This window comes from Dipodomys ordii, unplaced genomic scaffold (assembly GCF_000151885.1).
Source record: "Dipodomys ordii isolate 6190 unplaced genomic scaffold, Dord_2.0 Scaffold40, whole genome shotgun sequence".
NCBI classification, from domain to species: domain Eukaryota; kingdom Metazoa; phylum Chordata; class Mammalia; order Rodentia; family Heteromyidae; genus Dipodomys; species Dipodomys ordii.
Window position 1 is genome coordinate 14729296 of NW_012267256.1, and position 24152 is coordinate 14753447.

Consider the following 24152-nt stretch of genomic DNA (forward strand, 5'->3'; position numbering starts at 1 on the left):
TATTTTCTCAATCAAGAGTTTATTCCTCACCAGGTATCCATGGTTCATGTCTGTAATCCTAGCTACTCAGGAGGCTGAGGTCTGAGGAACGTGGTTTGAAGCCAGTGGGGGCAGGGAAGTCTGTAAGACGCTTATCTCCAATAAAAGACTCAGAAAAGGTGAGAAACGGTGCTGTGGTGCTGCTAGCCTTGAGTAAAAGAAGCTCAAGGACAGCACCCAGGCCCTGAGTTCACGCCCCAGGACCAGAAAAAAAAAGGTATTCCTGTCCAGGAATAGAGACATTTGTCTCTAGAATAGCAAATTTGAACATTTCTTTATCAAAATTGTTGAAACCTAAAAAAAATGTATCATGAATTCTTGATAGCTCATATTCATTTTAGGAATATTAAATTGCTTGAAGATTATTTTTGCATTTGATTCTCTTTCTCTCTTGGTAGTGCTAAGATATAAACTTCGGGCCTATTTGCTAAGCAATCACATTACCACTGTGCACAGCCTTCTTTTTGTAATCCAAGTCTATTTTCCTATCCCCTCTTCTTTAAAAAAAATATTTTAAATGCCAATCCTGGAGCTTGAGCTCAGGGCCTAAGCGCTATCCCTGAGTTTCTTTTTTTCAAGGCTAGTGCTCTACCACTTAAGCCACAGGTCCACTTCTGGCTTTTTATGATAATTAAAGATAAAAGTCTCATGGACTTTCCTGCCCAAGCTGGATTTGAACCATGATTCCCATCCTCCTGAGTAGCTAGGATTACAGGTGTGAACCACAGTGCCCAGCTCTCATCCTCTTCTAATCCATGTCCTTCTAATCCCTTCTTTCTTATCTGTCTTCATGGAGATCATCTATCTATCCTTCAAGACTTGACCCACGGTTCTCTATAATTATGATGCATCCGTTGATGTATTGTTAGCACCTTGAAGGTAGGAACCCCATCGTATTAGCCTCAGAGCTGGTCCTCTGGCTCCTTCCTTTGCCCTTCTGGTTCCCATCATGCTTTTCACAGACTTTTTGATCATTCAGGTCTCAGCTCACATGTCACCTCTGCACAGAAACAGTCTTTGCAGACCTAGATAGAAAGCAGCCCTGCCTCATCTTCCCAATCATTCTATTTTATTTCCACTGAAGCATTTGCCCCTGTCTCCATCTTTTATCATTTGCCCTCCTGCCCTCCCACCCCCCCCATTAGGACATAACTCCTCTGAGCAGGAGAATCAGGGAGCTTCTCTTCCCTCACTGATATGTCAGTCCCTTCTATAGTGACAGTAATAGGCCTGAATATGTATCTTGGGAATGAATGTATTAGGTAGGGTTTGCATCTGGAGGATAAATGGATAAATAGGAGTATTTTATGAGTGTGAGTTTGCCCATGAATCCACATAAACAAAGGCAGGCATCCTAACGACCCTTTCCTCCCTCTCTTGCAATGATGTTCTGAGTCATTGTTTGAATGTTGTTGGCTTTTCTCTCCAGAGCCATTTGTTTGCTGATGAAGCACACATGGAGGCCTAGCCTTTTCAAGTCCTTTTAGAGCACAGATACTGGAGCTAACCAAATTCTCCAGGTTCAATTCCAAGTTCTGCCTATGCATGACTTTGGGTGAGCCATTCAGCTCACCCCTCTGTGGTTGCTGTTCCTTTATGTGGAGACAGGACACAATTGATCGTTTCGCATAAGAACGTGTGTGAGAATTGGCTGTGACGTGATGGGGCAGTGGCAACAGAGAACGGCCAGCAGCAGGACATTTGCAGGACAGTCTAGGAATTCAAAATGAGAAAATTTATTACGTTTTCACGAAGGTCATTATTACAAAAACACACACAGAGGAACTCCGAAAGGTGTTTAGAGTGCCCACATGAATTTTGTGTTGAAAATTACAAATTTGATTCAATAAAACTCAGCTTGCCTTTTAATATTTTAGTATAAAATTCGTTCTATCAAAATCTGGAGCACTGGAAAAAAAAAGCCTGTAAAAACCATGATTCAAGCCAACATCTTGCTCATCCGGCGATGACGTGTGTACGCAGGGTTTCATTTGTCTATGAAGAAACTACTCTGGTCTCTCCTGGCCTTTTCGAGGCTGTCAAAAGTGATTATTCCCTTGGGAAGCTGCAACTTAGTCTTTTCTGTTTCCAGTATGTCTTCAGCTTCGCCTTATGGCACTGTAGGGAAAAGCTATGACACTGTCTGGAGCCAGCTCCCCAGATGTACCTTCACCTACTTTCCTCAGGAGAAGTTACATAGCCCCCAGAGGAACACATATTGATCAATTCTTAAAATGCTTCCTGGACATCATCTTCCTGAGTACACTATTTACTTGCTTAATTCATTTTTTAGTAAAAATGTGTACGTATGCAAATTTATATACAAGTTGGTGTTTGTGTATACAGATGTTTTATATATCGGCCAGATGAAGTTACTTAGCTTATCTATCTCCTAACACACATATCTTTCTGCTTGTTTTGGAGACAGGATCTGACCATGGTGTCGAGACTAGCCTGGAACTTACAATTCTCCTGCTTCAGGCTCCTGAATGCTAGTATTAAAGGTGTGTTCTACCACACTTGGCTGCATTTATCATTTAACTGTATTTCAAACCCAACAAGACAGGACATAGGTTTCAAATTATAAGAGCCATTTAGCCATCTGATTATTTGTCTGGCATAAATCAGAATTAAAATGATTATAAAATCATAAATAATTAGGCAAGCCTTGATGAACAACTAAGATACAGTTCAACAAGATTTAGTTAAACAAAGTTTTATATTTTGAAGTCATGATTACTAACAAGACAAAAATACCCTAAAACCTTGCATTGCTGGAAATTTCCCAATGAATTCTAGAGCTGCATTTAAGCAGGAAATTCATACAACATACCTTAAAATTTGAAATGTCTAAACTATAGAGGTGTATAAAGTTACTTTGCAGATATAGAGAGTTTTCTGGAAAATAAACTTGCTTTCCTTTAGTAACACGTGCAAGTGAGTGCAATACAAGGCAGTTGCAATTTCTTATGTTTTTTTTTCTTTTTTGGTTGGTGTGGGGCTTGAACTCAGGGCCTGGGTACTGTCCCTGAGCCTTTTTATGCCAAAGGCTAGCACTCTACCACTTAAGCCACAGAGCCACTTCCAGTTTTTGAGTGGTTAATTGGAGATAAGAGTCTCATGGGAACTTTTCTTCCCAGGCTGGCTTCAGAACTATAGTCCCCAGATCTCAGCCTCCTGAGTAGCCTCCTGAGTAACCTCCTCAGGTGTGAGCCACTAGCTGCTCTTATCATTTTTTTAAAATAAGACATTCAGAATTCTAGTCTCCATATAAACATGACACTGGGTTGAGCTTGAATGAAATGAGTTCTTTTTTTTTTTTTTTGTCAGTTTCAGGGCTTTAAATCAGGGCCTGGTTGTTGTCCCTGAGCTTGTTTTTTGCTCAAAGCTAGTGCTCTACTACTATGAGTCACAGCACCACTTCCAGTTTTCTGGAGGTTAATTGGAGATAAGAGTCTCATGGGCTTTCCTGCCCAGGCTGGCTTCAAACCTTGATCCTCAGATCTCAGTCTTCTGAGTAGCTAGGATTATAGGTGTGAGCCACCAGTGCCTGGCTGAGTGAGTTCTTATGCAAATGAGTTACATGAAACTGAGAAGATCATGGGAATGAGATTTAACCTTAGTGCACTAGTATGTATAGTCAGCTTCTGGGTTAAAATGGCCTTTATTCCATTTTGAAACTCACAACACATTTCTCCCTAGGAATAATGGTATAAATCAGTTTTTAGATTCTTACAGAAAATAACAACTGCTCAGCTCATTGTGCAGCTGTGTTCACTATGATACCAGCCATTCTCTGGACATTTTAACATACTTTCTACACATAAATACATTTCCATATTTAAATGGGAATTTTAAGAACATATGCTCCCTCTGTCTCCTAGGCCTAGGAATGAAATGCTCTGTTCCTTAGTCCTAATACTTGAAGAGGGATATGCAGCCCTTCCTGTCCCACATGGAGGTAGACTGATAGAATAACAATAGACTCATAGCCCAAGAAAGGACAGCAGGTAATGATGAACTTTGGTAAAGCATCCTTAACAATGACCAAGGAAATAGAAATTCTGTTTTACCTTTCATTCTTTGTAGGAGTGTTCCATAGCCCAAGTCATACTGGTAGGTGAAGATAAAACTTAACGGAACAATGGGAAAGAGGAAGGCTGGCTTTTTTCGTTTTATCGCTCTGTTTCAAGAATAAAAAGACCTGGTATTAAGGAATAAGTTATATACATTATCTATCTATCTATCTATCTATCTATCTATCTATCTATCTATCTATCTATCTATCTTTCTATCTATCTATCATCTATCTATCTACCTACCTATATTTGAAGAAAAACCACCTGCTTTCCTGGAAGAGCATTCTTCATTCCCAAGGCATTGAATTCATGTGACTTATGTATAGAAATAGGATTTCCTTATCCAATACACCCAAGTGGATTCTGAGTTCTCAAAGGTACTTCTATGGTTTGCTCATTTTTATTGGACTCTGAGGCTCAGATTCTTGGTTTTTAGAATGGATAACAATTAAGAATGACCAACTGGGACTGTGGATAAACCCATAAAAGAACTCTTTTCTTGGTGTCAATCCTCTAACTTACAAAGTAGAGAGAAGGTCAAAAGAAATCCAAGGAAATAAAGGTGAAATCAATCATCTTTATGTTGGATTTATAGTATTTCCCCTGAGGACTAAGCTAATATATACATCTATATATAATACATGTTATACATATATGTATATAAAATATGTATTACATATATATGTTATACACACATACACTATTAGGATTAAATCCCTATCTTAGCCAAGTTAGTAATGATATGATTATGGTAAAGACAGAAAGAAGCACATTATTTAACAAAAATCTTAAATAGCGAACATACCCCGCTGTTAAAGAGATGGTTGCAATACCAAAGAAAGTGCCAAAATATTTGAGGAATTCTCGAGACCAAGCGATTTGCATGGCCATTTGCCGTTCCCTCATCTCATTCTGCATCAGGAGCTGCCTTTCCAGCTGAGGGCAAAACAAAAGACACAGTGTGGTTACTGATCTTTCTACTCGGAAAATGGAGTTCATTATCTGATTTACCAGTGGGTTTTCATGCTGGAGTTGCTCTTATCCATCTTTTCTTTTGCATCTCCCTGGATAAACGTTATCCACAACTGTCACTTGGTCTAGTAGAAGCTTGCTTGGAGTACGTACAGAAACGACAGTGATATTTTGTTCCTTCTTGGTTACATTTGGTCTAGAGATTGTATCTAAGCCTAAAATATGTCCAGCTTTTCTACTGAAATGGGGAAGAACTACGCAAATAGTGCACTTCCTTAGAAAGGTCAAGTCAAAGTTCAGCAAAATAAAACACCAGGACGTGGGTACTTGAAAGGAGTGGGGTCAAGGAAAAGGTAGGGGCAAATTAAGAGAAGAGGGGGTGAATGTAGACAAGTATCTAATGTATATCCTACAAAATTAAGAAGAATGAGAGAAGGGGTGGGTAGGAAAGGGATGAGTAAGAATGTTGAAGAGGGTTTCATTGATCAAGACATCTTGTATTCATAAACTGCTTTACTAACTGGCAACTCCTTTGTACAACTACTTCAAGACAATAAAAATAAAAATTAAAAATACAGACGAAGAAAGAGAAAACTCTATGTGATATGGGGATTAGTGTCAGTACAACATAGCTCCTAGATCTGGGAGGATATAGAGATGAAGACAACCTCTTACAAACAAGCACACTCAGTGGCCAGACTACTAAGAAGTACTTCTTCTTCTTCTTCTTTTTTTTTTTTTTTAGAATTCAGTAACCTTTTATGGTAAAACTCATGGAATTAGATATAAAATTACCTCAATACAATAAAGGCCATATATGACAAATCACAGTTAATATTGTACTTAATGAGGGAAAGTTGAGATTTTCTCTAAGATTCATAATGAGATAAAGACGCCCTTCTTAGTACTGCTATATATCAGTCTTACTAAGTACTCTGACTAAGAACAAAGGTTCTTAAGAAATGACTGAGGTAAGGTTGGGGAAAGAAATGAGTAAGATGGAGCAAGAGGTGAGTGATCATTTATGTCAAATATTGGAAGAACCAAACAGAAAGAGTTGTGAGTGGCCAGTGATAGATAAACTTGATTTACAAAGTAAACAATATAGCACTGGATTAGAACCCAAAGTAGCAAATCAATGTCCATAAATCTATATTGGCACAAATATAGAAAACATTAATGCCTGTACAGAATAACTTGGAATTATTGTGTATTTTCCTCTACCACTTAAAAAAAAAAAAGAGCTGAAACATTGAAGCTACTACAGGAAGACAAAGGGAAAATCTCTTGAAGATAAAGGCACAGTTAGGTATTTTCAACATAGTACACCAGTGCTCTAGGAAATGAGAACAAGAGTTGACAAATGGGACTGAATCAAATTAAAAAACTTCTGTATATCAAAGGAAACAATTAGAATGACAAAACAACCCAATGAATGTGAGAAAAATCTTGGCCAGCTATTTATCAGATAAAGGATTAATATCCAGACTATACAAACAACTCAACAAAAAAAATCAAAGAAATAAAAACATCAAAAATAATCTAACAAATGGGCAAATAAATCAAACAGTTTTCAGAAGAAGAAACACAAATGGAAATGTCCAACATCCTTAGCCATCAAAAAATGCAAATCAAAATTATATTGAGAGTCCATCTCATCTCAGTCAGAATGGCTGTCATCAAGAAAACCAATAAGAACAAATCCTGCAGAGGATTTGGTGGGGGGTATAAACTAGTGTGAACACTATGGAAATCAATACAGAATTTCATCAAAAAGCTAAAAATAGACCTAGCTTATGACCCTGCCATACCACCACCCTTGGGTTTGTATCTAAGAGTATAAATCACCAGTTGAGATAAACACCCAAGCCCTCATCATAGTCAAAGGAGAAAATCAGCCTAGATGTCCTTCAAACAAGGAATAAAGAAACTCAGACTGGCTCTTATGTCCCTTTGATATTGTTATAAGGTGAATCATCCCAGAAGCCACATTTTAAAATATAGAATATTGGAGTCTTTATTATACAGTTAACAGGCTACAGGCCACCAGTTGTCACAAAGGCCTGCAGCATGCAAATACACATAACACAGCTAGGAAAAATGCTAAAGAGGAAAGAAATAACAAGAACAATACCAACAAGCCATTTCAGCTCCAGTGGAGAGCTGAATTGGGACTCCATGATGACTAGAAACAAGCCAGGAGACAGGACACAGGACACGATCATGGAGACACACATGGCATGGAGCCCAGCGGCTAGGCTGGTCAGGGCCTAAATAGGTCGGTGCAGGGGGCAGATCCTCAGGAAATTCCCAGTCCCAGGCTCTAGACTGACAGATTCAGTAACCTATCAGCCAAGTGCCTGCCCCTGCCTCCAGGGGTCTGGGCACACCCATTACCTGGGAAGCAGGTGTTGGGGTGTGTGTGTGGGAGGGGGGGTCCTTCCCCCAGTATGAAGACAAGATGCCAGACCTATAATCCACCATGTGGCCAATATGGCGCGGGCCAGACCTGACCTCCTCACTTCAATATAGGTTATCGTTCAAAAAAGCATTTCTTTGAAAAAAATTTGTGGTTCATCTTATTCATTTCTTTCCCCATCCGAAGCTCAACCTTTTCTCAATAAGACTTAGCCATAAAGAAGAATAAAATTACACCAGTTGCAGGAAAATAGAACGTGAGATCTTCATATTGAGGGAAATAAGGAAGCACAAAAAGCCAAATCTCTCATATTGTCAGTCCTAGGTAGAACCTACGTCCAAAATCAACTAAAAACAAGCATCAGCAATAACAATAATAATGAGATGAGTACAAAAGAGATAGTATACAAAGGTTTCAATGAGATAGGCAGGGGAAATGGAGACAGTTCCAGGGGCTGATGAGGATGGAGATACATTACACATATGTGCATAGAGATGCTATAAAGAAACCGGCTAAAGATTATTTTAAAAAGGAATGGAACAAAGAGGAGGAGGAGGAGGGACAAAGACATATAATAGATGGGGTGGGCGCACTCAAAATGCATTGTCCAAAATGTACTTAATTTATGTAAAATTTCTGCATGAAATAATCTTGGTATTGAAAAGATCCATGAAAGGATCCAGCCCATCCATCCCAGGGCTCCACCTGGAAGCAGACAGGCACAGGAGAAAGATTATTACAAGATTCATTAGAGGAGCCATATTTCCCCCAGAGAGAGAGCACATGCAGCCTCTGCTATCTAGGTAGCAGCAGGGTCTGGGGGATAGGAAGTGAGGTAGATGGGAATTCAGGAGGGTCTGGGCGGAGAGAGGGAGGGGCCAGCAGGTCTGGGAGGAGCTGAGGACCAAAGGTGGGCATACTGCTTACAGGTATAACCCATGAATTCTAAATTGAAAACAAACGAACAACCAAATAAGTAAGCCCAACAACTTCTCTTAGTTACTTTCTTTCAATATATAGAGGATGAAAGGTCAGACTTCTAGACGTTTCAAGGGGTTTTTCTTAGCTCTATCCTATTTGATATTGGCTTGCAGGACAATTGGAAATAACATACCGATTTTGACTTCATAAATCTAAAGATCTTACAGGCTCTCCCGGTACTCATTTAACCACTAGAACTGAAGGAGGTCAGGTCTGGCTGGTGCCATATTGGCCACATAGTTGGATGTTAGGGCCTGGCATCTTCCACATAGTTGGATGGTAGAGCCTGGCATCTTCCACATAGTTGGGTGGTAGGGTCTGGCATCTTGTCTTCATGTTGAAGGAGGGAAACCGCCCCTGGTGATGGGCATGCCTGGATCCCCTGAGGCAGGGTTGGGCACATGGCTGATAGGTTACTGAATCTGTCAGTCCAGAGCCTAGGACTGGGAATTTCCTGAGGATCCGCCCCCTGCTCCGGCCCTATTTAGGCCCCGTTCAGCCTAGCCACCATTACACCATGCCACGTGTCCATGATCCTGTCCTGTGTCGTGTCTCCAGGCTAGTGTCTGGTCATCATGAGTCCCAATTCAACCCTCCATTGGAGCTGAATGGGCGTGTTGCTATTGTTTTTGTTCTTTCTTTGCTCTCTAGTGTCTTTCTTAGCTGTGTTGTGTATTTGGGGGCTGTAGGCCTTTGTAACAATGTTCCACATGCAGACTCCTAGTGTTGTAATAAAGACTCCAATATTTCCTATTCCAAAAATGTGGCTTCTGGGATGATTCACCTTACAACAGACAGAACCATAATTAATTTTACAGAAAATATAACAAAAATAATGCTGATATTTCATCTCACCCCAGCTAGAATGGCCATCATGGAGAAAACAGTGAGGATGTGGCCAAAAGGGAATTCTAATACACTGTTGGTGGGAATGTAAGCTTGTCCAACCACTTTGGAAAGCAATATTGAGGTCTTCAAAAACTAAACACAAAACTACCCTATGATTCAGGAATCCCATTCCTGGGCATTTACTCAATGGAACACAAAACAAGTTTACAGGAAAGCCATCAGCACAACCATGTTCACTGCAACACTGGGGATCAGCCCAGACACCCCTCAATGGACAAGTGGATCAAGAAAATGTAGTATATATACACAGTAAAATTTTGATCAAGAAAATGTAGTATATATACACAGTAAATTTTACTCATCTGTTAGATAGAATGGTATTTTACCATTCATAAGGAAAGGAAAAAAATTATGTTCAGTGAAGTAAGGCCCAGAGAAACAAATGCTGCATGGTTTTCCTAATTTGTGGTAGATAGAATGCACCTATAAATCTGTATAAGTAAACATGTTGAGATGGGTCATATCCAACTGGTTACAAATGAATTAACTGAAGTATGATAGTCTCTATGGAGAGCTCAAACAGTATAATGTTTTAGAAAGACTAGGTCAAAGCCCAACATAACCAGTACTGAGAAATGGGTACATGTAAGAAGAGAGGTGAGGTGAAGAGGAGAGAGGCAGATGAATGAAGGGGGAGGGGGGAGAGAATGCAGTCAAGAATTCATTGTATATACTGCAAAATTAAGAAACATAAGGAAAGGGGAAGGTTGAAGGGGGATGGGAATGTTACAGATGGTGACACTGCTCAGGATGCATTATATTCACAACTGCTTTGTTTTAGGTACTCCTTTGTACAACTATTTGAAGATAATTTTTTAGAATGTAAAATAAAAAAGCTCTACAAAATAAATACGTAACTGAAAGATAACAAAAGAGCTAGCTTATTGCCAAAAAAAGTGTATATAGCAGACTTCAGTTTTAACCATCCTCATACAACTGTTTTATTTTTCTCTTTCCTGTGTATTTTCATTCTTTAGTGTCATTGTTTAAAAAGTATTAAGCTTAGCCACAGAGTTTCTGACCTCAGGAATTTGTCAATCTTTGGAGTTTCCAAAAGGGCAGTTACGTAAAGGCCCACAAATCACTTAATGCAATTTTCCATTAACACAGTATTAAAACAAGGACATTTTCTGGAGACACATGCAACATTTGTACAGTACAAAGAAGGCAAAGATTGTCTTGTAAATTTCTTTTACTGCCATTTTTATTTTGTCTTAAGTGGAATTTTTCTTCCCCTAGGCCCCCCCCTTTTTTTTTTTAAAGAAATAGGCTATTCTTAAGGAGGAAAGAGGATCAGCTTATTTTTGTGGTTTTATTTTCTGATGGTCTTCTAATTTTTGTATAACATAATTATGTTGGACATAACAATAGCCTGTTTATTTGTTTGATTGGGCAATGCCAAAAGTTATTCTATACATTCTTTACCCCCCCCCAAAAGGCTATTAAAATAGAGATGAGAATATTTTCTATTTCTTTCTTACCTTCTGAACAAAATACAGTATCAATGTTTCAGGTAAAAACAAAACATAAACTACCATTGCCACAAAAACAATACATCCATAATCCAAGGTGTGACAAACAGCTTTTACCTTAACTTGTTCTATAGTTACTTTAAATGCCCAGTGCTCTTTAAATAGTTTAGGAAGAATCTGGATGTAGAAATAAGTAGCAAATGTTAAAAGTTTTTTTTTTAATCAATGACTTACAAAAGTTACTAAGTATAAGCAAAATTATATGCTACTTAAAAGCTTAAAAGTTTTGGAGACATTATGTATCTTCACTAAGTAATATAACTGTTATCTATTCTTACATCTAGATGAAATATTATAAAAAATAAAATTTCCATAAACAAACAAAAAGAAAATTTTAGTTTGGCAAAGGTATCTTATATTACAAGTGGTATTTCTCCTAATAAGATTACAAGATGCCAACAAATTGAGCAGATGATGGAGCATGGGGAAAACAAACCCAAGGACTTCTTAACCATGAATAAACTTAAAAGCAGCAAGTCCCAGGAGTATGTGGTATGTGCTAGTCTGAAGGTAAAAACAGTCCCAGAACTTGAGTAGAAACTAACAAGGGACTCTTATTTACCTTAGGAAGCCTCATTGGGAACATATATTTCTTAGCTTAATAGTTATTGTTCCACTCCATCAGTCCTAACTGGGCACCGCTGGAGACAACGCCCCACAGATGCTGGAAAACTCACCACTGTAGCCAGAGTAACCTGCAACTGTCCTGCCACCTGCTGGACAGAGCCTACAGGAGCCGAGAGCTCTGAATTCTTTTAGTTATTGTTTTACTCCTTGCTTTGATTGATTTGGCTTCCATTTTAATTAGCTTTTTTCATTTGGATTTTAAAATATAAGTACTCTCTCAATCCTGCTGTCTTCGACCTCTGTTCCTTCACCTACAATCTTGTCAGACTCTAAGGAAGGACTTTGCTGTTCTTTGAGGATGCCGGAAAAGCCCAGGCTTGGGTAAGACATAATTAAATAACTACCTACATAAGTACAAATACTGCTCCTCCCTTCCAACACACAGAGAGATGGCAGAATGTATCCTGGCCAATGCTTTTCCAAAGAAGATTGTTGGTGGTGGGAAGAGGGAAGCTCTCATTCTAGGTGCTGAGGTTTGCGAGAAGACTTGCTACTGAGTCAGTGTTGAACTTTCATAACAGGAAGAAAGGGACAGAGACGGGGGGGGGGGAGAGACACACACAGACAGTGACAGAGACAGAGAAATGCAAAATCCTCAGGCCTACACTATGAACCCTAGGCTCCACTTCTTTGCTTATTGTGGGGTTCTTAAGCTGGCTTCTTGCTCATTCATCTAAAGGGAAGCTTTTGTGTTGTCACATGTCCATTCCAAAATTCCAGGCCAGGTGTTTACATTAGTCTTTTCAGCTCTTCTTCACATAGGTTAACAGAGGGCTAACCTATGAGGGAAAACAAGAGCAAAATGGAGGATTGAGGTCCATAAAGAAAACTTGGAATGGAAGATTAAAAGGAATGATTAAAGGCAGAAGAAAGTAATGGAATCCGTGGGATGTGATTGTCTTCCCCTCTTTTGGATGTGTCTTTAGAGGGAAATTGCCTGCCTGGTTTTACTAGTTGGCTTACCCTTCTAGCCCAGAGAGAAGGGGAGGGTCTGGGGCACAAGGTGAATGAGTCATTCTCATGTCTACTGAAAGAAGCCAGGCTCTGCCAAGCACAGGTAGAGGTGTGGCTCAAGCCAACAACCTTGGGTGAAAATGAAGCCAAGCAAGAACAAGAGGCCCTGAGTTCAAGCCCAAGTATCAACATGCGTGCTCACCCACACACATATACTGCCAGGCACGGAAGAATAAAGACCACAAAGATTCAGTGATACAGAGAACATGAAACATGATACGAAGCACGAAACTCAGTAGTGCTGGAGGAGGTCAGGAGAAAGGACTCAGGGTGGGAGGGTGGGGTTTGTTGGGCTTAAGAAATACAATCTATAAAAACTCAATCTAGGGCTGGGAAGGTGGCTCAGTGGCAGAGCACTTGCCTTGCATGCATGAGGCCCTGGGTTTGATTCCTCAGTACCCACATAAGCAAAAAAAGAAAAAAGCCGGAAGTGGTGCTGTGGCTCAAGTGGTAGAGCGCTAGTCTTGAGCTGAAGTGCTGAGGGACAGCACCCAGGCCCAGAGTTCAGGCCCCATGACCAGACCCCCAAAAAAACACCACCACCAAAACTGAATCTATACTAACATGGATTAAAAGGCATGTATATATCTATCTATATATATAGATATATACACACATACACATAGATATAAACTCCATATACATACATGTGCTTATTCATACTTTAAGTCTATCACATTTATGTATGCTTGTGTCTACAAGTACATGAAACACAGGATGTCTAACAAAAATAGCCGAAGGAACTTGCAAAATTTAAAAAAAACACCAAAATTAACTCAGTAGAAAAAGAAGGAAAAGGATATAATATTTTGCAAAGTAAATATATATGAATAAAATGCTCAACGTCATTAGTAGTCAGGAAACTAAAATTTAGACAACACACATGCCTGAGGTTTAAATTGAAGATAGAAGTGGGTAATGGCCTGTGGTTGGAAGAGACTCGGGGAGGGAGGTTCATATCTGTTCGAGCAGATGAGAACAGCAGTTCTGAGGAATATTTGGCAGTAACAGAATAAAAAATCTTCCTGTTTCTTCCTCAGGCAGCTTGGGTAGAGGAAGCTGTCTACTGAGATATTTGTGTACTTGATCAGATACATGGATAAGACTATCCAACAGAAGCAATATTGTTTTGTTTTTGTTTGTTGGTTGAGGGGCTTGAACTCAGGGCCTGGGTGCTGTCTCTGAGCCTCTTTGTGCTCAAGGCTAGCCCTCTACCATTTGAGCCCCAGAGCCACTTCTGGTTTTTGAGTGGCTAATTGGAGGTAAGAGTCACATGAGGAATTTTCTGTCCAGGCTGGCTTCGGACTGTGATCCTTAGATCTCAGCCTCCTGAGTAGCTAGGATTATAGGCTTGAGATCCGAGGACCTGGCTATGAAGCAATATTTGTAATACAGGAACTGTAAGGTCTACACAGGGACACCTCTCTCCCTCTTAGCTAAGTTTCCAGCCAGTATCTGTTACCTAGGTAACTGGTAGACCTGGAAGCAGTCAGCTTCCCTCTCCACCATGCGGGGGTTGGGGGGGGGGAGGGATAAACTTCTTCAGCATCTAATTTCCTACAATAAGGGAACCATTAAATAAGTTCAGATATACTCTGTAAATGCAAGATCTAAAACAGCAAGGACAAGCCCGGGCTAGTGTCTGTTGTGTATGTTCTAGTGGGGTTACACAATGCTCCTCTTTTGGGGTTCATCACAGCCACGGCACAACATTGTCTGACAGGGGTAACGGTGACATTGCTCTGTTCTACAGAAAAACCACGAGGGTCTGGCTGATATCTCTCTCAGGATACATAAAATGCCACATGACTAAAGACATTCATGGGCTTTTTTTAAATTGTGAAAATATCATAAAGAGGGGTTACAATTACATGGGCAAGGCAATGAGTACATTTCTTATCAAGCATTGTTGCTTCCTCCTTTGTTTCCCCTTCCCATCCCTTCCCATCTCCCCCCTCCTCCCCCACCCATGCAACAAAGTTGTAAGGTTCATTTTTTGACATAATGTCTTGTACATCTCATTGTTGCAATGGCTCCACCTGTATCCCTATTTAAGCAATTTGTTTTTTCCCTTCCCCTCCACAAATTATACCAACATCAACTACAGTGGAAACAGGAGTTATACTGTGGGGGGGGGGCATACAAAGCAACAAAGAAATCATCTTATAAATATGTTAGAAACAATCACAAGAAAGAAAAAAAAACATTTGAATCCTTATCTTGAGGTTCATTTCACCTAACATCAACTGATCTGACCTTTTCTGCTTGTCTCAGACATACACTAGTTATTGCAAATAAGGGAAACCATGGGACCTTGTTTCTTTGGGCCTGGCTTACTTCACTTGATATAATTTTTTTCCAAGTCTTTCTATTTCCTAACAAATGGGGCAATGTTATTGTTTCTGATGGAGGCATAGAATTCTATTGTGTATATATACCACATTTTCTTGATCCATTCATCTACTGAGGGGCATCTGGGTTGGTTCCATATCTTAGCTATGGTAAATAATGCTGCAATAAACATAGTCGTGCTGGTAGCTTTAATATGGAGGTTCCTCCAAAGACTTCACATAGAGCTCCCCTATGACCCAGCAATCCCACTTTTGGGCATTTACCCAAATGATCACAAACATTCATGTTTTTTGCTGACACCGTGTGAAGGACAGGTCATCATGCAGGGCTCAGGGTGGAGGGCAGAGAGGATATGCTGGGCTGTGAAAGCCCTGAACACTTAGTCCTGGGCACACACAACATCTCTGTGTCACAGGGGGTCCATTTTCTGGGAGTTGCTTAGGGGAGCCTCATCAAGCCTAGGGAGAAAGCAGGAAGCTACAGGAATTCACTCCAGCTCCTGGAAGGAAGGGATCCCAGTGTGCACCGCAGGATACAAGGTGCTCTGAAGAGCTGGTACCCAGGTGGAGAGATCAGCTGAACTACCCTTTCTCGAATGAACCCCGGTCTGTCCACTACACACGCTGTACAGCCAGAATGTATGGGAAGAAAACTGAAGAAAGAGTAAGAGTAAGGAATGGAGCACAAGGGCGAATTTTCCAGGGTCCCAGACAGAAAATACCTAGGAGATAGCTACACAATGCAAAATACCTGGCCAGAAGCCCTGGGAAGTTATTTTGGGGGGGCCAACAGGAAACCAGGTGGAGTGAGAGGAAACAATGCAGACTGTCTGGAAAGTTCTACAAACATTTTGCCTGTCTAGGTCTGCTTCCAGCTCAGGAGGTTGTTTTTATTTCAAATCCCAGCAACTGTCAGTTTACTGTCTCGTATAGTTTTTGTTCATATTTTGTCTTTCTCTATGTTAAAAAAAAAATCCCTGGGCTGTGAAGGTGGCTCAGTGGTAGAGCGCTTGCCTTGCATGCATGAGGCCCTGCGTTCGATTCCTCAGCACCACATAAGCAGAAAAAGCCAGAAGTGGTGCTGTGACTCAAGTGGTAGAGCACTCACCTTGAGCTGAAGAGCTGAGGGACAGCGCCCAGGCCCAGGGTTCAGGCCCCACGACTGACAAAAAGATACCAATAAATTAAAAAAAAATCCCTCCCAGGGTAGAGAACCCAGACCCCATTATCAGAATGGAGGGAGACAGTCGGTCCTTGGAACTGGTTCTCAAATCTGAAAGATGCCATGAAGGGTCAGAGCAGGCTGTGGGGACAGGAGGACCTCTCTCCCATGATTCCACCTCCCACAGCATGCAAGGGCCGAAAGGAAACACCAGCTCATCATTCTCAATCGCCTTTCACAAACAACATTTATTCTCATTGACTCACCAGCTCATCATTCTCAATCGCCCTTCACAAACAACATTTATTCTCATTGACATTCAGGGTTTGTGGCTTTGAAGCCACAGAGGCCTGGATATGATTCAGCTCAGACTCATTCAGGTTAGGAGCTAGCTGATCTCAACCATGGGACTCTCCTTCCCCTGGAAAATACACCCAGAGAGCTGTGCATCATGGGACGGTGTCACTCAGATCTACAGCTTGTGCTGTTGTTTTATGTCACACAGCACAGCAACTTGTGATGCTTGACGCAAGGAAGAGAAAGGATTTGAAATGTCTCAAAATACAAAATAATCTGTGCACTCTCCAGCTCAAGCCTGTAACTTCAGCACTGTGTCTGGAGTTTGAGATCAGCCTAGGCTTACATAGGAAGTCACGGTTTCAAAAACAAAAGAAAATAAACACACGTGTGTGTATGTGTGTGTGTGTAAATGAAGAATGTAAAGTTTTATTTACTAACTAGCAACTATCAGAAAATTGTAACAATTGGGACATTTGTCTTTTTGCACCCTTGGGTCTATCTGAAATAACGAAGAGGCAGAATGTCTGTGAAAAGCAATGAAACCACACAACACAATCAATAGCTCGGCAAACACCTTGCTGAATTGGTGTTGGCCACAAAAGACCTTAAAAAAAAAAAACTGGACTAGTTAGGTTGCAGTGTTTGTGTGATTACCATAATAAATGTGGTTTGGTTTTACAGTTGTGTCCAGGGAGCGTCCTTGTTCTCTGCCCACTGGAGAGACCATCACAGGAGACCCAAGCCTTGAAGTTGTGATGTAGAGGTCATTTGTTGAGAGACTAAAAGGATTTTGTTGGCACCTGGCCAATTGTGCACATACAATGTTGAGCAGTGACGGGAAGGTTCAGTAGTGATGTTAGTATGGTAACTGACAAAATACTTTTGTGATAACACTTAAAAAAGTACTTTATATTTTACAAAATAGCATGTTTCATTTTGATTAAATGCTACCAAAGGACTTTCGATCATGGTTTAAGTGTTTAAAGCAATATTTTCTGGGATATACCAAGTTTATATAATTTGATTTTATGCTAAATTATTAAAGAATTTTCCCCTTTTGAAACATGCGTGTTTAAAATATCTTTTGGGTTCTGATATTAAAAACCTTATTCACTAAGCATCATCTTTTCTATATTTGTAAATTTTCATTTGAGTTCTACAACTGGGCCTGTGAAAGATTTCTATTTCTCTTCCTTACATTTTAAGTTCATTGTGTCTAGAGATTAATACTGTATGTAATTTAACGTACTTTGAATAAAACTAGTTTAATTGGCCCTAAAATTACATTAATAAAACAGTTTGGTATGCAAACTAAAAAAAAACAAACAAAAATCTGGACTAGAATGGCTATGTTTGGGTGTGCATCAAACATTGTCATCTTTATCTGAACTCATTGATCTGAAGCTGCGGTGATGTAATGTGGTCCTAATGCGTGCTAAATCAAAGTCAGATGACATACCTTTAAAGAAATTTGCAACTCATGCCCACTGCTTTGTGGCTATGAGGTAATATGGTGTTGATGTGTGCTCAATCAAAATAAGAGTGCAGGTCTTTAAAGAAAGGAGCACTCGTGGTATCTGTTTTCTCAGGAAAAAAAAAGAAAACAGCCAAGATTTCACAAAATATTGTCTAGGGCTTAGGAAAGCTAAGATAAGAGGAAAGAGTCCCAAACTGCCACAGTAACAGCTTCGTGAAGCCGATCACAGCATTTCTCCAGAGAGCAGCGCACGGTGGGGTCATAGGACAAAATGACACAAAACCAGTCCGTCGTAGGGGCACAAAGATAAATCCAGAAAGCAACAGCAAACCCATGTCAACCCAATGCTGCTTTGACCACAGGGGTCTGTACACAGGAACACCCATCTTGGAGTCCGTCCTCAAGAATAAAAGCCGTCAAAAATAAGAGTTAAGTCTGGCTCTTCACTGTGGTTAAACCAAGTAACAAAATAGAAAGCCCCACAGGTGTTCTGGTGTGTTCCATTTCCTGCATTGCTCAACTGTCCTCCAACTTTTAGACTTGCTGGGGCTGGTTTTGGCTAAGGAAGAGCCTTGCGAGCAATCTGAATGCACAACCCTCTCCTGGGTACTTCTATGGTGGGGTCAGGATATTCCTCTGAGCTGGATTGGTGCTCATGGTAGAGCTGGCATTTGTACTGAATTCTAGACCCTGAAAGTGTGTGAGGTGGCAAAAATCTCACACTGGGAGATGAATGTTTAATCGAATCGAGCCTTAAGCACATAAACATGCATGACAAATCTGATTTCTTTTTGTGCCTTTGCTTTTCCTTCCCATTTAAGTTTTAGGTACTACACATATGTATATATGTATTCTCTATGTACACATGTATCTATATAGACACTATATATATATATATATATATATATATATATATATATGTATAATCTGGCTTTTTCAGGACTATTACAGGGCTGTAGTCTAAAGAAAAAGTATGCCATACTTGTCAAGTTGTAATAGATGCTGTTATTAAAGATACTATTGTAATTCTGAGTCGATGTTTAGGGTTAGTGCATTTGCATAAGTGAATTACCATTGACTAGGAGTCCCAGGAGACTGCAGTTTTTATTTCCACCCCTGATCCCCAAATTCCTCTACACGCATCCTAGTCTCCATATCCTTACCATAGTCTTGTAACATGATTCTTCCTAAGTCAGAATCTTCAGCTTAACTCGCATTCTTGTATTATTTAATGCTCTGTTTTAGTGTTATTTTGTAAATGCATATGTGAAGGAGAAAGATATAGGTATTCCATTCCTAACGTCAGATACCTTGTGTGGAATCTTGGGCGCCACTTCAGCAGCTGTATGGCCTTAGGCAAGCTTCAGTGAATTACCTCAGCTATGGAATGAGGATAATAATTGCATCTCCTTACTGGATTTTCATGAAGTGAAATAAAAGAATACACAAAAAATGTTCAGACTAACGTGTAACAAACAGTCAGAAAAGTTGATTATTACTATCAGTATTATTGATATGTCCCTTTGTTAAAATAATTTCTGGACGAGTTGCAGCATTCTAAGATTTCACTGAGCAATTTTTATTTTCTTCTTCGAGGAGTGGACTGGGGGTGGGCAGCATTTTTTTTTATTTCCTCTTACCATTAACATAAAAATAAGAAGTAGCAAGCTAGGTGCTGGTAGTGCATGCCTATAATCCTAGCTACTCAGGCACTTGAGACCTGGAGGATTGCAGTCCTAAGACAGCCCAGGCAGAAAAGTCTGTGAGATTCCATCTCCAATAAACTAGCAAAATGTCAGCCTGGAGGTGTGCCTGAAGAAGTAGAGTACCAGCCAGGAACAAAGAAACTTGAGTCCTGACTAGAAGTTCAGGAACCAGTACATTTAACCCCTCCCCCTCCCCCCCCACCCCCTGCAGGCCCCTTTCCCCCACAGAGTCAGAAAGTAGCTGGTTTGAGTGGTGCTGTGGCTCAAGTGGTAGAGTGCTAGCCTTGAGCTGAAGAGCTGAGGGACAGTGCCCAGGCCCAGAGTTCAAGCCCCACGACCAACCAAAAAAAAAAAAAATCACTAATTTTAGTTGTTTAAGGATACAGGTGGACCTGATGCAACAACGAGAAGTATAAGTTGTCATGTCCAAAACGAGCTTTACAAGGTTGAAGGGTTGGGATTGGGGGGGAGGGGGAGGCTGGGAAGGGATGTGAAGGGTAAACCAAAGGAGGAGGCTGCAATGCTTGGTAAGAAATGTACGCATTATCCTGCCCATGTAATTGTAACCCCTCTGTACAGTATGTTCACAAATAAAAAATAAATAAATAAATTAAAAAAAAAGGAAGTAGCTGGTTTGGACAATGGACATCTCATAATAATGAAATAAATTATACAGGATTTTAATGTTTCTTATAAGTCTTATTTTTAATATACTTGCTATGAAAAGTATGGCTTTACATAATGTACTGGGAGTTAAATCATGTACCTTAAAATCTCAATAAGGTATGCGTATCTTATTGAGTAATTCTAAGATTACCTTTTTTTGGTGGGGGGAGGTCTGGTTGTGGGGCCTGAACTCTGGGCCTGGGCGCTGTCCCTCAGCTCTTCAGCTCAAGGCTAGCGCTCTACCACTTGAGCCACAGCGCCACTTCCAGCTTTTTCCTTTTTTGCTTATGTGGTGCTGAGGAATCAAACCCAGGGCCTCATGCATGCAAGGCAAGCGCTCTACCACTGAACTACCTTCCCAGCCCAGCCAGATTACTTTTGTATTATGATACTTCTTAAAGCAGTGCTTTAAAAAAAAAAAAACAATTTAATCAAGTTGTTCAACAGTGATTGTTTTTACTTTGCAACAGCCAATAAATACTTTCTCAAAGGAAATGGTATATATACACACACACATATACACATCTATATACATATATGTGTCTATATAAATAAATAAGTACAAACACACACATACATACACATTGATAGAATTTTTTTGTTACTATAACAATATACCTGAATTGAACACAATTTAAAAAAAAAAAAAAACACCTCCAGAATTCAAAACTGGAAAGAAAGAAGTGTTACTACATTAAGTGGTGCCAAAGTAGAGAGAAAAGGAAAAGAGAAACTAGCTGAGAAGTGACTTTCATTTTGGAATAGACAGAATCCACACAGACTATGCTGGGATCATGATTCCAAGATATATAGCAACCTAACCTGAAGCAGGTAATTAAAACTCTCTGTCACGTGGGAATGATAGAGAATATACCCCCTAGGGAATCAATGTATATGGCAATCAATGTATATACAGTCCTTAGGGCTGTGTTGGGCATATCGTAAGGGTCCCATGTCACTACAACAATCGTTACATGTACAGTACACATATATCTGGACATCTATATGCAAGAATGAAGTTAGTCCCTTACCTCATCCTACACACAAAAGATCACTCAAAAATCATCAGTAACTGAAATGTAAGCATCAAAACCTTAAAACACTTAGAAGAAAACATAGGAGAAACATTTCTGATCTGTAATTTCACAATGTTTTCTCACTGTCTTCTGATATCAGCTGTCCAGTGAAAGAAAAATAAATTGGACTTCATAAAACTTAGATATATGTGTCCAGGGCTGGGAAGGTGGCTCAGTGGTAGAGTGCTTGTCTTGCATGCCTGAAGCCCTGGGTTCAATTCCTCAGCACCACATAAGCAGAAAAAGCTGGAAGTGGCGCTGTGGCTCAAGTGGTAGAGGGCTTGCCTTAAGCTGAAGAGCTGAGGGACAGCACCCAGGCCCAGAGTTCAAGCCTGACAACCAATAAAAAAGAAAGAAAGAAATATTTGTCCATCAAGAGGCACTGTTAAAAGCAAAGATCACCCACCAAATGAGAGAGGAGGCTTGAAAATTTTTACATCTGATAAGGATCTACTATTCATAATGTTTTAAAAAGCAAAAACCAAAACCCTCTTACAACTCCACAATGAAAAGTAAAACAACCCAGTTTAAAAATGGGTAAAGAGAAGACTAGATATTTTTCCAAAGAAGAAATACAAGTGGCCAACAGACATGAAAAAGTTCAATGTTATTAGTCATTATGGAAATTCCAAACTTAACCCCAAAGAAACGCTATTTTAGATACGTTAGATGACCAGAAGGAAGAAGGCGAGAAGAGGAAAAAGAAGCAGGAGAGAGAAAAGGAGGAAAGAGGGAGAGAGAATAACAAGTATTGTAGAAACAGGATAAATCAATTTTTTTTTTAAAATTTTGTCGGTTGTGGGGCCTGAACTCTGGGCCTGGGCACTGTTCCTCAGCTCTTCAGTTCAAGGCTAGCGCTCTACCACTTGAGCCACAGTGCCACTTCTGGCTTTTTCTGCTTGTATGGTGCTGAGGAATCAAACCCAGAACCTCATGCATGCAAGGCAAGCGCTCTACCACTGAGCCACCTTCCCAGCCCATCACAATGGTTTTCATGTGTATGATGTGAAAGTCAAAAGGTATGGACACAGTGAGAAACAAGATGGTGGTTCTTCGGCCAATTCATCATAAAAATTTCCAGAGGACTCTGCAGTTTCATTCCTAAGTATGAACCCCAAACAACTGAAGACAAGGTGTCAAAGGAAAACTTGTATGGAAAAGTTCATGCAGCACTTTTCATTTTTTTACAACAGACCAATGGTAGAAACAACCTCATAGGTGAATGAAAAGACAAAGCATAATATGTTCATAAAAGAGACTGCTGTCTAATCATAACAAAAGGTGAAGTCCTCAGGCATGTCATGGCATGGATGAAAGTTGGAAAGATGTATTCTAAGTGAAGGAAACTAATCAAGTTCATTGATATAATGTCCGCAGAGACTAATCTGTAGAATGAGAACATAGATTAGTGGTTGTCAAAGGCTGGGGTGGGGGAAGGGAGGGGTTTAACATGACCCTTTGAGTGATGCAAATGTGACAGATTTAAAAGCACAATGTCACCTAGCACCAGTGGCTCACAGAGGAAACCCTAGCTACTCAGGAGGCTGAGATCTGAGGATCATGGTTCAAGGCCAGCCAGTCAGGAAAAGGCTGTGAGACTTATCTCTGACTAATCACTAAAAAGCCAGAAGTGGAGCTGTGGCTCAAGTGGTAAAGTGCCAGCTTTGAGTGAAAAAGCTAAGGGACAACAGCCAGGCCCTGAGTTCAAGCCCCAGTTCTAGAACGATTAAATAAATAAAGCACAATATTGCAACCAGTAGTGAATGCCACTGAACTGTACACTTTAGAATAATGAATCTTATCTGATGGCTGTTGTTTTTGCTACAATAGAAAACAATAAATCTCAGAGGAATGATGAAGGGCAAGGGACATGGAGAGACTTAAAAGCAGGGAGTGAAGACAGAGAGCAGAGAGAGTTGGGCCATACCTGCCCCTGTAACTTCACTGTCCTCAGCGAACGGCTGATCACTCTGCCCCTTCCTAGTTGTGGCATTTTCTAGTGAAACTTCCAGACCCTTGTAGGCCCTCAGCCAACTTCCACCTGCTACCCCAGCTCTGGGTCTACAGAAGAAAGATCAGGCTGCTTCCTCCCGCCCCCACTCCCTCCCTCCTTTGCCCTTTCCACCACCTCCTCCATTTCCTGGTCACCTCAAGTCTCTCCACAAAACACACTCTGTGCGCTTTTGAGTTCCTGAGAACCCAAGAGCCTTTCTCAAAGTTCAAGATGTGGCCTCAGCTTCTATGTAAGGAAAGGAAAGACAGATAAGACGATACCGAAGGACAGGCACCAGGCATTACGTGGGGTTAAGCAATTGTAATGTGTTCTTTCTCATCAGTTATTTGTGGTTTGCATTTGCATATATTTGTTTTAAAGCACTTATTGAGCACACGACATTTCCTGTGGCAAAAACCACTTGGATCGTGTCATGTCACCCTTGAATGGCTTCTCAGATCACTCAGAATCCATGGCCAAACTGTTTGGGACAGGCCCAAAGCCTGATGCAACTCTGACTTTTCTGCCATCTCCCCCATCCTTCCAGAGCGCAAGTCACTTGATTGATTCTCTGCTTTTCCTTTGCTCACAAGATTTTCCGCCTTGCTTCCTTCTGCCTGAAACTGTCTTTCTCCAACTTAATCCATGGCTCATTTTCTTTTCTTTTTGTCGGTCATGGGGCTTGAACTCTGGGCCCGGGTGCTAGCCCTCAGCTCTTCAACCACTTCAGGTTTTCAAGGGTTTATTGGAGCTAAGAGTCTCACGGACTTTCCTGTCTGGGCTGGCTCTGAATGGCCATCCTCAGATCTCAGCCTCCTGAGTAGCTAGGATTACAGGTGTGAGCCACTG

General features: G+C 40.5%; 1 protein-coding gene across 2 annotated transcripts in view; it reads right to left on the reverse strand.

Annotated features, from left to right (window-relative positions):
- Positions 1 to 1759: 1759 nt before the first annotated feature.
- Positions 1760 to 24152, reverse strand: part of Plgrkt (plasminogen receptor, C-terminal lysine transmembrane protein) — a 33923-nt gene continuing 11530 nt past the window's right edge. For both annotated transcript variants that reach the window (XM_013018424.1, XM_013018425.1), the window contains exons 4-6: positions 4924 to 5054; positions 4113 to 4222; positions 1760 to 2148 (exon numbers count right to left, since the gene is read on the reverse strand). In XM_013018424.1, the coding sequence (XP_012873878.1) occupies positions 2027 to 2148; positions 4113 to 4222; positions 4924 to 5054 (363 nt within the window). In that variant the 3' untranslated portion in view covers positions 1760 to 2026. The remainder of the gene's footprint in view (positions 2149 to 4112; positions 4223 to 4923; positions 5055 to 24152) is intronic.